At 45.2% G+C, this 15503-nt stretch overlaps 1 protein-coding gene across 1 annotated transcript; it reads right to left on the bottom strand.

The window, feature by feature from the left end:
• Positions 1 to 1854: 1854 nt before the first annotated feature.
• On the bottom strand, positions 1855 to 14909 carry LOC141207940 (dynein axonemal heavy chain 12-like). Its single transcript, XM_073664508.1, has 6 exons — positions 14807 to 14909; positions 11140 to 11324; positions 10728 to 10848; positions 9310 to 9592; positions 7113 to 7230; positions 1855 to 2440 (listed from the first exon to the last, which is right to left on the bottom strand). Exons 2-4 carry the CDS (start codon positions 11278 to 11280, stop codon positions 9561 to 9563), a joined length of 294 nt encoding a protein of 97 aa, XP_073520609.1. The 5' UTR covers positions 11281 to 11324; positions 14807 to 14909; the 3' UTR covers positions 1855 to 2440; positions 7113 to 7230; positions 9310 to 9560.
• Positions 14910 to 15503: the final 594 nt, after the last annotated feature.

The raw sequence follows: 15503 nt of genomic DNA, 5'->3' as shown, positions 1-15503 counted from the left end.
ATATATTTCTATATATTTGTGTGTGTGTATATATACAGTATATATATATATGTGTGTGTATATACAGTATATATATATATATATGTGTGTGTCTATATACAATATATATATGTGTGTGTCTATATACAGTATATACTGTATATGTGTGTGTGTATATACAGTATATATATAGGTGTGTGTCTATATACAGTATATATGTGTGTGTGTCTATATACAGTATATATATATATGTGTGTGTGTGTATATATACACAATATATATATGTGTTGTGTATATATACAATATATATATATATATATATATATATATGTGTGTGTATATATACAGTATATATATGTGTGTGTATATACAGTACAGAAAAAAGTTTGGACACACCTTCTCATTTAAAGACTTTTCTGGATTTTCATGATTTTGAAAATTGTACATTCACACTGAAAGCATCAAAACTATGAATTAACACATGTGGAATTATATACTTAACAAAAAAGTGTGAAACAACTGAAAATATGTCTTATATTCTAGGTTCTTCAGAGTAGCCACCTTTTGGTTTGATGACTGCTTTGCACACTCTTGGCATTCTCTTGATGAGCTTCAAGAGGTAGTCACCGGAAATGGTCTTCCAACAATCTTGAAGGAGTTCCCAGAGATGCTTAGCACTTGTTGGCCCTTTTGCCTTCACTCTGTGGTCCAGCTCACGCCAAACCATCTCGATTGAGTTCAGATCTGGTGACTGTGGAGGCCAGGTCAACTGGTGTAGCACCCCATCACTCTCTTTCTTGGTCAAATAGCCCTTACAAAGCCTGGAGGTGTGTTTGGGGTCATTGTCCTGTTGAAAAATAAATGATGGTCCAACTAAACGCAAACCAGATGGAATAGCATGCCACTGCAAGATGCTGTGGTAGCCATGCTAGTTCAGTATGCCTTCCATTTTGAATAAATCCACAACAGTGTCAGCAGCAAAGCACCCCCACACCATCACACCTCCTCCTCCATGCTTCACGGTGGGAACCAGGCATGTAGAGTCCATCCGTTCACCTTTTCTGCGTCGCACAAAGACACGGTGGTTGGAACCAAAGATCTAAAATTTGGACTCATCAGACCAAAGCACAGATTTCCACTGGTCTAATGTCCATTCCTTGTGTTCTTTAGCCCAAACAAGTCTCTTTTGCTTGTTGCCTGTTCTTAGCAGTGGTTTCCTAGCAGCTATTTTACCATGAAGGCCTGCTGCACAAAGTCTCCTCTTAACTGTTGTTGTAGAGATGTGTCTGCTGCTAGAACTCTGTGTGGCATTGACCTGGTCTCTAATCTGAGCTGCTGTTAACCTGCGATTTCTGAGGCTGGTGACTCGGATAAACTTATCCTCAGAAGCAGAGGTGACTCTTGGTCTTCCTTTACTGGGGCGGTCCTCATGTGACCCAGTTACTTTGTAGCGCTTCATGGTTTTTGCAACTGTACTTGGGGACACTTTCAAAGTTTTCCCAATTTTTCGGACTGACTGACCTTCATTTCTTAAAGTAATGATGGCCACTCGTTTTTCTTTACTTAGCTGCTTTTTTCTTGCCATAATACAAATTCTAACAGTCTATTCAGTAGGACTATCAGCTGTGTATTCACCTGACTTCTGCACAACACAACTGATGGTCCCAACCCCATTTATAAGGCAAGAAATCCCACTTATTAAACCTGACAGGGCACATCTGTGAAGTGAAAACCATTTCCGGTGACTACCTCTTGGCTACTTTGAAGAACCTAGACTATAAGACATATTTTCAGTTGTTTCACACTTTTTTGTTAAGTATATAATTCCACATGTGTTAATTCATAGTTTTGATGCTTTCAGTGTGAATGTACAATTTTCATAGTCATGAAAATACAGAAAAATCTTTAAATGAGAATGTGTGTCCAAACTTTTGGTCTGTACTATATAATCAAAAGATGTCAGCAGAACATCGGATGGAGTCAGTTTATTATCTGCAATGGAGCAGCTTAACATTGTATGTACCTTTGACATTGCTATGTAGTCCAAACCATCAGAGCAGTTAAAGACCACACACTGCACGGCCAGCGCCTTGGCCAAATCTTTGGTGGTCTCAGTTTTTCCTGTGCCGGCCGGACCTTCTGGAGCTCCACCAAGATTTAGATAAAAAGCACCGATCTACCAATGAAACATGAAAGAACTGGTATGAAATATCAATAATAATTGCTAATAAGTTTCATGCATCATACAAAAGTCAAAAACATTTCTGAGCATAACCCATCACATCATAGCAGAGTCCGCTAGCATCGGTCAGTAAGCGGAGTGATGACCAGGCGTGGGGAGCTGCCCAGGTACTCATAGGCGGACTTCACATTGCAGTTGATGATTCGCACTCTCGCATTCTCATTCTCCCAGTAATAGCGGAGTTGGGCAAGCCACCGGAAGTCTGTTCATGAGAAACTCCTGAGGAATGTAGGAAAAGATAGTCAACCTCTAAGACACTGCAGAATCACAAGGGAGAGTTTCTAAAGGGAAGGCAAATGCACATACATTATAGGACAAAACTCCTAGTCACCGAATTCTGCTTTTTTCATTTAGTCCCATTGCCCACGGTGTATAATATCCGGACTCTCAGCCCCCAGTTTATAAAATCCGGCCTCTCGCCTCCCCCGGTGTATAACATCCACCCCTCGCCCCTAGTTTAGTATAACATCTCTCCCCTCGCCCCCCGCCAGTGTATAAAATCCATCCCCTCAACCCCACTGTATAACATCCAACCCCAAGCGCTCCATTGCATAACATCTGGCCCCCAGGGTATAACATCCGGCCCCCAGCCCCGGTGTATAACATCTGTCCCCTCGCTCCCTCCCCCTGGTGTATAACATCCGGCCTCTCGCCCCCCCGGTGTATAATATCCGTCCCCTCGCCCCCCCCGCCAGTGTATAAAATCCATCCCCTCAACCCCACTGTATAACATCCAACCCCAAGCCCTTCTTTGCATAATATCCGGCCCCCAGCCCCGGTGTATAACATCTGTCCCCTCGCTCCCTCCCCCTTGTGTATAACATCTGGCCTCTCGCCCCCCCGGTGTATAATATCCGTCCCCTCGCCCCGGTGTATAATATCCGTCCCCTCGCCCCTGGTGAATAATATCCGTCCCCTCGCCCCTGGTGAATAATATCCGTCCCCTCGCACCTGGTGTATAATATCCGTCCCCTCGCCCCTGGTGTATAATATCCGTCCCCTCGCCCCTGGTGAATAATATCCGTCCCCTCGCACCTGGTGTATAATATCCGTCCCCTCGCCCCTGGTGTATAATATCCGTCCCCTCACCCCTGGTGTATAATATCCGTCCCCTCGCACCTGGTGTATAATATCTGTCCCCTCACCCCTGGTGTATAATATCTGTCCCCTCACCCCTGGTGTATAATATCCGTCCCCTCGCACCTGGTGTATAATATCCGTCCCCTCGCACCTGGTGTATAATATCCGTCCCCTCGCCCCTGGTGTATAATATCTGTCCCCTCACCCCTGGTGTATAATATCCGTCCCCTCGCACCTGGTGTATAATATCCGTCCCCTCGCCCCTGGTGTATAATATCCGTCCCCTCACCCCTGGTGTATAATATCCGTCCCCTCGCACCTGGTGTATAATATCCGTCCCCTCGCCCCTGGTGTATAATATCCGTCCCCTCACCCCTGGTGTATAATATCCGTCCCCTCACCCCTGGTGTATAATATCCGTCCCCTCGCACCTGGTGTATAATATCCGTCCCCTCGCCCCTGGTGTATAATATCCGTCCCCTCGCCCCTGGTGTATAATATCCGTCCCCTCGCCCCTGGTGAATAATATCCGTCCCCTCGCCCCTGGTGTATAATATCCGTCCCCTCGCCCCTGGTGAATAATATCCGTCCCCTCGCACCTGGTGTATAATATCTGTCCCCTCACCCCTGGTGTATAATATCCGTCCCCTCGCACCTGGTGTATAATATCCGTCCCCTCGCCCCTGGTGTATAATATCCGTCCCCACGCCCCCCGGTGTATAATATCCGTCCCCTCACCCCGGTATATAATATCCGTCCCCTTGCTCCTCAGTGTATAACATCCAGCCCTCGGACAGTATAACATCTAGCCCCTCGTACCCCTAGGGTATAACATCTGGCCCCTCGGCCTTGTATAACATTAAGACTCTCGCCCCCCACCAGTGTATAACATCAATCCCCACGCCCCCCGGTGTATAACATCCGCCCTCCCATGCTGTGTGCTGTTACTAACATATGACAGAACGGCTGGTGGTGCAGAGCTCTCTGATACCAGCGCGGTCCTGTAATAGGAGCCACCGGGGTAACAAGTCTGGATATTACATTTCTTCCCTCCTAAATCTTCCCCCATCACATGTGAGTGATATTATTAAGGAGTGGAAGGAACTGCAGCACCTCAGGAGACCCCGGAACATTACAGAGCGGGGTCACTGAGTGCTGAGGAGCAGAGGGCAGAACGCTCTCCTGACTCCATAACTGCAGAGTCCAGATCTACTTTGGTAACAACATCACCGCAAACACTGCGCCCCCGCCTGGAGCTTTATGGCCGAGCAGCTGCATGCAGCCTTACATCACCAAGCACGATGCCGAGCGTCGGATGGAGTGGTGTGAAGCCGCCACCACAGGACTCTGGAGGAGACCTGTTCTGTGCAGTGACGGATCACACTTCTCTATCTGGCATCTGATGGACGAGTCTGGATTTGGTGAATGCCAGGAGAACGTTACCCTATTAACTGCATTGTGCCCGCTGGGCAGTTTGGTGGTGGAGGTATGGCCTTGTTTTTAGGGGGTGGTCTAGGCCCCTTAGTTCCAGTGAAAAGATATCTTAATGCTTCAGCACAAGACATTTTAAACAATTGTAGCTTCCAACCCTAAGGGAATAGAAGAGCAGAACTGTTTCCCACACGTTCTCAACCTCAACCCCACTAAACACCTTTAGGATGATTAATTAGAACAAATACTGGAGAATGGCAGCATAAATATGTCACCGCCACATAGGGAAGAGCAATGTCAGGCACACATCAATTACATTGCCATATGTCTGCTCAGGCTTAGAATGGCTGACCACTCGGAGAATGACATAATACCTACAAAGAAACCGAACAAAAGGTCATTAAAGGAATTGACATAAAACCCCTTTATTAGTCCATCCATGGTTATAGAACGACACTGCACAGAGGAGGGCACACACACCATTGATAGAAAATATTACAAACCGCACCTAGGCCATCCAAACCACTGACTATAAAGAAGATCAATTGTGGCAATGAGTCATATACAGGGGATGCCGACACATACAGATGCCAAAACATTCCTATATAGGGACCACCATCTCAATATGCAGAAATGACTACTGCCCCATAGACGTCATTGTAAGTACACCCCAAGATTGCTTTACTGTGACAAGATCAATTGTGTCCTATGAAAACTCAAAGAAAAGAGGGGGGAACATAACATAGATATGGAAAGAACATAGGAATATGGTGAAATGTATGAAGGTGCTCGGCATACTGAGCTGTGATATCTGTAGAGGGACGGACTCCATATTAACATCCTGGATATGGATTAGAATAGGAGGCCATAAAAGCCCCTGTAGGTGTAATGTGGAGGGGGCACAATACCTTTCTCCATGTAGTGTATAATAAATAGAACATGGTATTGGAAAGTTTGCTGCCAGCCATGATGTTTGCACAAACCTGTTTCGATCATTTCTGTGACCACGTCACGAGCGTGCCCCTCTATGGTGACGAGAGCCCCCAATGTGCTGCGAGTCTGCTGGGACAATTTGCCTCCTCGCAAATTGCTCCAAATACCCAGATGTACCTCTATAAAACCCTGCTACAAACAGCATGGAAAACTCAATGCAGATGGATTAATTTTATGCTGGTATTATGGGAAATCCCATACAATGTCTTCCCTTATTGGTAGATATGACGAGAGTAGAGATGAGCGAATGGATTTGCAGGACTCTGGTCCAACAGTCCGGTCAGTATTCCACGGCCGCAGGACCGGAGCCCCGTGAACCGGCATCTCCGGCTCCTCTTTTGATGTCGATGTCATAGTTGTGGTGTGAGGCACAAATGACATCACGCCTGGCCGGCTAATCAAAAGAGGAGCCAGGGATGCCGGCATGTAAGAGGCGGTTAGCAAGGCTCCCATCCAACAGCCACAGACTACTAACCTGCTCTCTTAGACCAAGGTCCTGCAAATTTAGTTGCGCATCTCTAGACAAGATGCATGAATCAATGCAAAATCCCAACAATACTATGGAGCCTTTTGGGTACCTTCAAGATATTGAGCCGCTGTACAACTGCAACCCCCAGGAGAAGACCCCTGGGCAAGAACACTACATGGGCTCTTTGCAGTCTAATAACGTACTGTGAAATAAGCTGCTTGCATCTTTGGATGTGAATGTGGGTCCCCTTACCTCTGTTGCACCAATGGTATATCCCCCCCTGGAAACTCCTATAAGCTGCGTCTCTGGGTATGACAGTCTATTAGCAGGAGAACTCATGAAGTCTGTCTATGAATGTATATATATGTATTTCTCCCAGAAAATTATTACAATTACACGTTTTGTTGTTCACATGTTTATTTCATTTGTGTATATTGGAACAACACAAAAAGAAGATATTAGTCAACAATTTTGGTTCTCAAGTCCTCAGACAGTTCTCTTCTCCTCTTTCTGTTCTCCCTGCTTAGTGTGGCACGTAACAACGCAAAGACTGAGTCAACTTTGTATCAGGTTTCAGGTGTGATTTTCATATTGCCCGCACCTTTTACTTGCCACAGGTGACTTTGAACGAGCATCACATGCTTGAAACAAAATTGTTTACCCACAATTTTGGAAAGATGCCAACAATTTTGTCCGACCCATTTATGGGGTTTTGTGTGAAATTATATCCAATTTGCCTTTTTTTGTGTTGTTCCAATACATACAAAGGAAATAAACATGTGTATAACAGAAAATACACATGCAATTTTTTATGGAAAAATACTTCATTTTCTGGAACAACTTCAAGGGTGCCAACACTTCCGGCCATGACTGTTTATAGTGAAGCAACCTTGATCAGTAAAGGAGCTTATGCCGTACCTCCGGGCCACTGTCGATAGCTTCATGCACTTCACTTGTCCAGAACATGAGACACACAGAGCACGACCTGTCCCGGCCATTCCCTCACCCAGTCTTTTCTTGCAGTCGCAGGGTATGCCTTTTAAAAAAGAAAGTTAAATTACGTTGACAGAAGCATTTAAGAGAGGGACAACCTTACTAGTATTATCTAGCAAATTCATTTCTACCGATTGCAGGTAGAAGATCTGCTACCTGGCTCTATTGCAAGAGATACATCATCCACAAATCATTCACTGCCGCCAAATAATCTTATACAAATATAAAAGAACTAGATGGTGGCCCGATTCTAATGCATCGGGTATTCTAGAATAGGTATGCGGCCGACCGGGTGCAATCAGCAGAGCTGTGTTTAAATTTGGCGCCAAAATCGCTGATTGGTCGCGTTCGGCAACCGCGACCAATCAGCAAAGCGGTGTTTAAATTTGGCGGCAATATCGATGATTGGTCGCGGGCGGCGGCCGCGACCAATCAGCGAACCGTGTTAGTGAGGACTGGAGAGCGTGTTTAAATTTGGCACCAAAATCGCTGATTAGTCGCGACCAATCAGCCGAGCGGTGTTTAAATTTGGCGCCAATACTGCTGACTGGTCATGGCCGCCGACCGCGACCAATCAGCAGAGCGATGCAGAGCGGGGTTTAAATTCGGCGCCAAAATCACAGATTGGTCGCCGGCCGCGACCAAACAGCAGAGCATTCTTTAAATTTGGCGCCAAAATCGCTGATTGGTCGAGGCCGGCGACAGCGAACAATCATAAGAGCGTTGTTTAAATTTGGCGCCAATCTCGCTGATTGGTCGCGGATGGCGGCCGCGACCAATCAGCAGAGCGGCGTTTAAATTTGGCGCCAATCTCGCTGATTGGTCGCGGCAGTGCGGTGTTTAAATTTGGCACCAAAATCGCTGATTAGTCGCGGCTGGTGGCTGCGACCAATCAGCAGAGCAGGGTTTAAATTTGGCACCAATAATGCTGATGGGTCTTTGCCAGCGACCAATCAGCGATTTTTAACACAAATGTCCGGACCTTTGTAAGACCATGCGGATACAGTGGGGACATCAGCGGCTAGGGTGTGAAGGGAGGACCGGGGAGCGGCGCTGCGAGTCCAGATACTTCTGCTGCGAGCGCCCGCTCATGTCCCGGGTTCTCGGAGCGGAAGTATCCGCACAGGCAGCGCCGCTGACATCCATGCGGCTAGGCTGTGAAGGGAGGACCGGGGAGCGGCGCTGACATCCATGCGGCTAGGGTGTGAAGGGAGGACCGGGGAGTGGCGCTGACATCCAATTGGTCACGGACGCTATTTAAAAGTGCCGCACAAATCGGTGATTGGTCGCTGTCTTGGCCCGCGACCAATGACTGATCTTGGCGCCAAAGTTAAACACTATTGTGCTGATTGGTCACGGACGCTGACCGCGACCAATCACCGATTTGGGCGCCAAATTGAAATATCGGCCGCGACCAATCACCGATTTTGGCGCCAAATTTAAATATCGGCCGCGACCAATCACCACAGCGGTGTTTAAATGTGGAGCCAAGATCGGTGATTGGTCGCGGGCAGCGTCGGCGACCAATCAGCACAGCGGTGTTTAAGTTTTGCGCTAAGATCAGTGATTGGTCGGGTCCGAAGACCGCGATCAATCATCGAATCGTCTTGGTGAGGACCGGGGAGCGGCGCTGCCTGTGCGGCTACTTCCGCTGCGAGAACCCGGGACATAGCGGGCGCTCACAGCAGAAGTATCCCGACCCGCGGCGCCGCTCCCCGGTCCTCCCTTCCGCATGGAGGTCAGCGACGCCGGCGGTCCTTCCGCTGCTACCGGCCGGGAGATGAGCGCCTCGCGGCGCTCATCTTCCGGCTGCATCTCCATCCCGCAGATGGGTCCGTCGGTCGGGTTCCTTCTGCTGTTGCCGGCCGGGAGATGAGCGCCTTGCGCCGGTCATCTCCCGGCTGCATGGCCGCTCAGCTCCGTCCCGCAGATGAGCCGCTAACGGCCGCCATCTTTTTTTAGAAATCCCCCGGCGCTGATTGGCCGCTGCCGGACCAATGAGCGACGCGGGATTTCCTGGACAGACAGACACACAGACAGACAGACAGACGGGATAAGACGATTATATATATAGACTAGATTAGTTCCAATTAATGCTTTTGGTCTGTAGGTAGATCCGTACCATTCGTGACCGAGCAATAACATCATGCACGCTCCTTAACATGACATCTTCCCCTTGGATGAGCCACTTCTCCACGGCCCCCCGAGCCTCGGAGGTGGAGATGGTCTGGATGAGCTCTACGCGTTCCCCCTCGGTGCTGTACATGGCTTTGATGTCCAGGTTAGGAAGGAGCTCCAGCTTTGCTATGCCTTCAAAGCCCTTCTTTAGATGTGGTTGGACCCGCAGAGGATCTTTAGTCTCAGAGAGAATTTCTAGCATTTCGTCGTTGGACAGGAAGAAAAAGCTAAAGCGAAAATGCACAATATGATAAAGATGTCATTAAAGTATTGGGTCAGGCGCCATTTGTATTAGTGTCTATGTGAGAAAATAGAAAAGCAAAGCTTTAAAGTAAAGATTCAGTCCCCATACACATTGGATTAAAATAGTTTAAACCTGACGATTGCAGCAGGACCGGCCTACCCACTGATGTGTATGGGGGTCTCCTGACTCTCCCCCGATAGAGGATGTCAGGGCCAGAAGGATCGGGCAGATGGGATTTCAATACCCGGTCTTTTGGTTCTCAGGGGAGATAACCCGCTGCCGGAGGTGTCCAGTACCGACTTTCTCCTCTCTCCCCATTAAAACCACATGACTGTTCAGCAGAATAGGTGGGAGTCAGGAGAAATAGCCAAATAACCATTCAGACCACGGGTATCTCATATGTCATGCGTATGGTTAGCTTAAAGGGGCTATCCAGCTTTGGGAACTTTTTTTTATTTAACTGAAATGTGTATTCCCATCTCCAGGATTCTACCCCAATATGTAGTATGCGTAATAATAATAATATTAGCAAATACCTCCAATTAGAAGTTTAGTATAGTTCTTCTGATTTGTTTTGTCGCTTACCCCATGTGCAGGGCATTGCAGTAGCTTAGGTTACGACCACTAGCAAATAACTGTCACTATATGAGTGGTCGTAACCATGGATACCGAAGCTACTGCAATGCCTTGCACATGGGGAAAGCGACATAGTGAATCAGAAGAACTATACTACACTTCTAATTGGAGGTATTTGCTAATATTATTATTATTACTACGCCTACTACATATTGGGATAGGATCTTGGAGATGGGAATACCCATTTAATTGCGAGTATTTGCGACAATTCAGTTTCATTAAAAATGTTGCACCGTTAGGCTTTTTGTTTCCTGCACATTCAGCTTTGATGTGATCTGTGGTCATAAATCGGCTAAGAGGAGCTGAAAAAAGACAGATTAAAAATAAGTCCAATAGCCAGCGCAACACAGAGCCAATAGAAGGCAAACAGTGCAAAATTATTAATGAAATCCAATTACAAAAATGATTTCAATGCGTTTAAATAAGAAAAAAAAATATTTAAGGAATATATACAATCATTGCAACAAGTGAAAGGACTATACCGTGGGAAAAAAGCCTCTTCTTCTCCAGATAGGCATTCAGCCCTTTCATGATTTTATCCAGAAGCACATTGCTGTCCTGAAGTTTCTCCAGAAGTCCGGTCAGAGAAGTGGCGCTTAAAACCTAAAACAAAGTAGATAGCCCATAAGTAAGATTCCATTATATAGTTATAGAGACTGAAAAAAGGTCACATTCATTGACTATTGTGCCAATAGTTTATATTAAAAGAAAAATTAGAACCTATTTGGATAGAAAATAGAAGATGCGGGAGGCTGGAGTCCAGGCAGTGCGGAGCCCCATAACCCGGGATCCTTGTGATGGAAGCATCAGGACACGGACTCTTGGAAAACATCAATCCTGGATGCAAGATGACCGTGCTTTCTTGTATCAGTCCACCATGAAGCATCCATTTACCTTCGGGTCTTTAACGCAATGTTTCATGATCTCTCTCCAGTTTCTGTCCACAGTCTGGAATAAGCGTCCTTCTTCAGGCATTTGCTGCATGATGTCCTCAGAAGAGAAGATTAAAGCCACTGGGTCGGCACCTTCAGCCATTCATCAATGGTTTCCTGGATCCTTATCAGTCGTTCCTCCCATTGCTTAAAGGAGGAGAGCAAAAAGTTAATTACACATAAAATGAAAAGGATAGAAAAAAAATGCTATCATTTTAGAAGATAAATTATCAATGGATATGAATTCTGAATTGTTGGACATTTGTAGGGAAAGTTTGGCGAGACTCCTTGATACCATCCCCTTTACATGTAAGCTGGAGCCGCATGTAACTTTAGCCTCGGAGATCCTAATGAAACCTTAGCTTCTGCTAATAAGCAAGTGAAGATTTTAAGCTGAGTGACAACATTTACTGTGGGTGGGAACTCCTTAATCCCTTCAGGACCGGATAATTTTTTGTTTTGCATTTTTTCCTTCCCTTCTTCAAAAAGCCATACATTTTTTAATTTTTCCATTGATATAGCTGCAAGAGGCTATGTAATGTGCTGTAGCTTAACCCCTTCCCAACATATGACATACTGTTAAGCCATATGCCATGTTCCTGCAGATGTGCAAAATTTGGACCTGGGCCCCCACCAGCATGTTGGTCAGATGTATGGGCCCTTGTAGCATTCTAGATCCGATAATGATGCGCGTGTTCGTCCCTGCCTTGGATGTTTCCCATTGTAGCCCCATCCTATAATAATGTCTCTCATTCTAGGCCCCTTCCTGGTATAATGTTCCCCATCCTGCGCCCCTTCCTGTTATAATATCCCCGATCCTGGGCCTCTTCCTGTTATAATATCCACCTTCTGTGTATAATACCCCCCATCCTGAGCCCCTTTCAGCAATAACGTCCCAATCCTGGGCTCCTTCCTGGTATAATGTCCTTGGTCCTGGGCCTCTTACTGTAATAATGTCCCCCATCCTGGCCCCTTCCTGTAACAATGTCCCCAATCCTGGTACAATGTCCCCCATCCTATAACAATGTCCTCCATCCTGGTATCCTGTCCCCCATCCTAGGCCCCATTCTGGTATAATGACCTCCATCCTTGTGCCCTTCCTGGTGTAATGTCCTTCATCCTGGCCCATGTCATGGTATAATGACCCCCATTCTGGTATAATGCTCCCTATCCTGGGCCCTTTCCTTGTATAATGTTCCCCATCCTGGGCCCCTTCTTTATATAATGCTCCCCATCCTGGGCCCCTTCCTTGTCTATTTATCCCCACCCTGAGCCCCTTCCTTGTCTAATGCTCCCCATCCTTGGCCCTTTCCTGGTATAATGTTCTGTCGTTCTTTTCTAATACATTAAATAAACAAAAATAAATGATTCTTCTTACCTTCCTGCGCTCCCACGACATGCGGCGTCTTCTTCTGTAGCTGATTTCAGTGTGCCGGTAGAGGCAGCGCATGACGTCACTTCCATGCGTCGCTCGTGACTGGCACGCCGACATCAGCTACTGGCCTTTGATTGGCTGGCGGCATGCATTGCAGCTCAGGGACCCGGCATGTCCCTGCGCAGCAATATACTTCAGCCGAATGTGCGTCCTCAGACTGTGGAAGTGCCATAAATATATGAGATGGGAATACCACTCTGCCACTGTGCGTTCCTTTATGCACTTTACCCTCCTTTTTGGCACTCTTTGTGGTAAGAGACTACCTTAAAAAATGTTTTATATGACATGTATCTGATTATTTGTGGGCAGGAGCATTATTTAGATGGATACCTGATGCATATGGCAAGTGTAAATCCAATGACTATGGAATACTTATGGATTACTTTTTGATATATTATTACACTCCTTGGATTGTCTTGATATACTAACCTTATGCTATATTATCTATATTGCTCATGTCCCACTGTGACCATATGCGTGACCATATATGTATACTTTGTAACATATCTTGCTACATTGGTAATCTAATTAGTGTCTTTATACTATCCGTATTATGTCATTTCTCTTTTTACTATGTACGTTTTTTAACTTGATGGAATAAAAATTTATATTTTTTACGCCAATTAACTCTTTCTTCTCCTATGTACCCATGTGTTTCATGAGTTGGCTCGGTTTGGCAAATCTGGGATATATTTCCCCCCGGATATGCCAACTTTACCCCTATAGGGTCTATTTAGTTGTATCACTCTGAGTCTATGTCTGATCCAGAGATACAATAATGAACATGAATCCTTATATATCACGGATCTTGCAGCCGCCTTTACCTGCTTGGACATAAGTGTTACATAGTTACATAGTTTAAAAGGCCGAAAAAAGACAAGCGTCCATCCAGTTCAGCCTATTTCTTGTGCACTGCAGCTATTCCGCAGCGTTGATCCAGGGGAAGGCAAAAAAAAACCATGCGGTATAGGCCAATTTACATCATTGAGGAAAAATTCACTTCCCGACTCCAATCTGGCAGTCAGATTAAATCCCTGGATTAATTAACTATCACTAAGCATAAGATGTAATTTTATTGTTCTCAAGAAAGGCGTCCAGTCCTCTCTTGAACTCATTAAGTGAGTTGGACATCACCACTTCCTCTCCCAGAGAATTCCAGAGTCTCACAGCTCTGACCGTAAAGAATCCCCTTCTATGCTGGTGCAGGAACCTCCTTTCCTCCAGACGCATAGTGTGCCCCCTCGTCTTTGTCACCATCCTTGGTATAAACAGGTCATGGGAGAGATCTCTGTACAGCCCCCTGATGTATTTATACATGTTTATGAGGTCTCCACTAAGCCTTCTCTTTTCCAACGTAAATAGGCCTAATTTGGACAACCTCTCTGGGTATTTTAGTCCCTCCATTCCCTTTATTACCTTAGTCGCCCTCCTTTGTACCCTCTCTAGCTCCAATATGTCTTTCCTGAGTACCGGAGCCCAGAACTGTGCACAATATTCTAAGTGCGGCCTTACCAGCGCTTTACACAGAGGAAGAACAATGTTCTCATCATATGCCCCTATTCCTCTTCTGATGCATGCCATGACTCTATTTGCCTTCGCAGCTGCTGCCTGACACTGGGCACTCCAATTTAATTTGCTGTTAACCAAGACGCCCAGGTCCTTCTCCATGTCAGATTTCCCCAACGGTTTCCCATTTAATATGTATGGGTGACTGCTGTTTTTCTTTCCCATGTGCATGACCTTACATTTATCGGCATTGAACCCCATTTGCCATTTTTTGGCCCAACTCCCCAATTTATCTAAATCCTCCTGTAGCTGTGCCCTATCCTCATCTGTATTAACTACGTTACAAAGTTTAGTATCATCTGCAAATATTGCTATTTTACTATGCAACCCTTCCACTAGATCATTAATAAATATATTAAATAATATAGGGCCCAAGACAGACCCTTGAGGCACCCCGCTAGTCGAGACGCAGTTATAAAAGGAATCCAATTTGTCCGCATTAATCAACTGCAGGGCATCTTGATTGGCAAATAGATTGATCACTTTGGGGTACCAAGTGTTCAGCAACTTTTCTTCTGTCTTGGCACAAGCCAAGGATCCGCTGTTCCTCAGGGATTCACATTCTACAGGACCCCTGGACCCGACAAAGAATAAAGCACTTTATCATATTAAACCTGACAGGGCACACCTGTGAAGTGAAGACCATTTCCGGTGACTACCTCTAGAAGCTCATCAAGAGAACGCCAAGAGTGTGCAAAGCAGTCATCAAAGCAAAAGGGGGCTACTCTGAAGAACCTAGAATATAAGACATATTTTCAGTTGTTTCACACTTTTTTGTTAAGTATATAATTCCACATGTGTTAATTCATAGTTTTGATGCCTTCAGTGTGAATGTACAATTTTCATAGTCATGAAAATACAGAAAAATCTTTAAATGAGAAGGTGTGTCCAAACTTTTGGTCTGTACTGTATATATCCACCCATATACAGTATACATATACACACATATACAGTATACATATATACACACCCATATACAGTATACATATATACACACATATACCAGTATACATATATACACACCCATATACAGTATACATATATATACACACATATACAGTATACATATATACACACATATACAGTATGCATATATACACCCATATACAGTATACATATATACACACATATACCAGTATACATATATATACACCCATATACAGTATACATATATATACACACTTATACAGTATACATATATACACACCCAGTATACAGTATATATATATATACACACCCATATACTGTATATATATATATATATATACACACCCATATACAGTATACATATATACACACATATACAGTATACATATATACACACA

The sequence above is a fragment of the Phyllobates terribilis genome, unplaced genomic scaffold, assembly GCF_046119375.1.
Source record: "Phyllobates terribilis strain yellow unplaced genomic scaffold, ASM4611937v1 Scaffold_168__1_contigs__length_4147262, whole genome shotgun sequence".
NCBI classification, from domain to species: Eukaryota; Metazoa; Chordata; class Amphibia; order Anura; family Dendrobatidae; genus Phyllobates; species Phyllobates terribilis.
This window is presented reverse-complemented; position numbering and strand designations above follow the sequence as displayed.

Excerpts from the sequence above, each read along its gene's own strand:
- LOC141207940 (XM_073664508.1), bottom strand. The coding sequence starts at position 11,280 with ATGGCTGAAGGTGCCGACCCAGTGGCTTTAATCTTCTCTTCTGAGGAC. Across the intron at positions 10,849-11,139 it reads ATTGCGTTAAAGACCCGAAG|GTTTTAAGCGCCACTTCTCT; the intron begins GTAAATGGATGC and ends ACTTTGTTTTAG. Across the intron at positions 9,593-10,727 it reads GAAGAGGCTTTTTTCCCACG|CTTTTTCTTCCTGTCCAACG; the intron begins GTATAGTCCTTT and ends TTTTCGCTTTAG.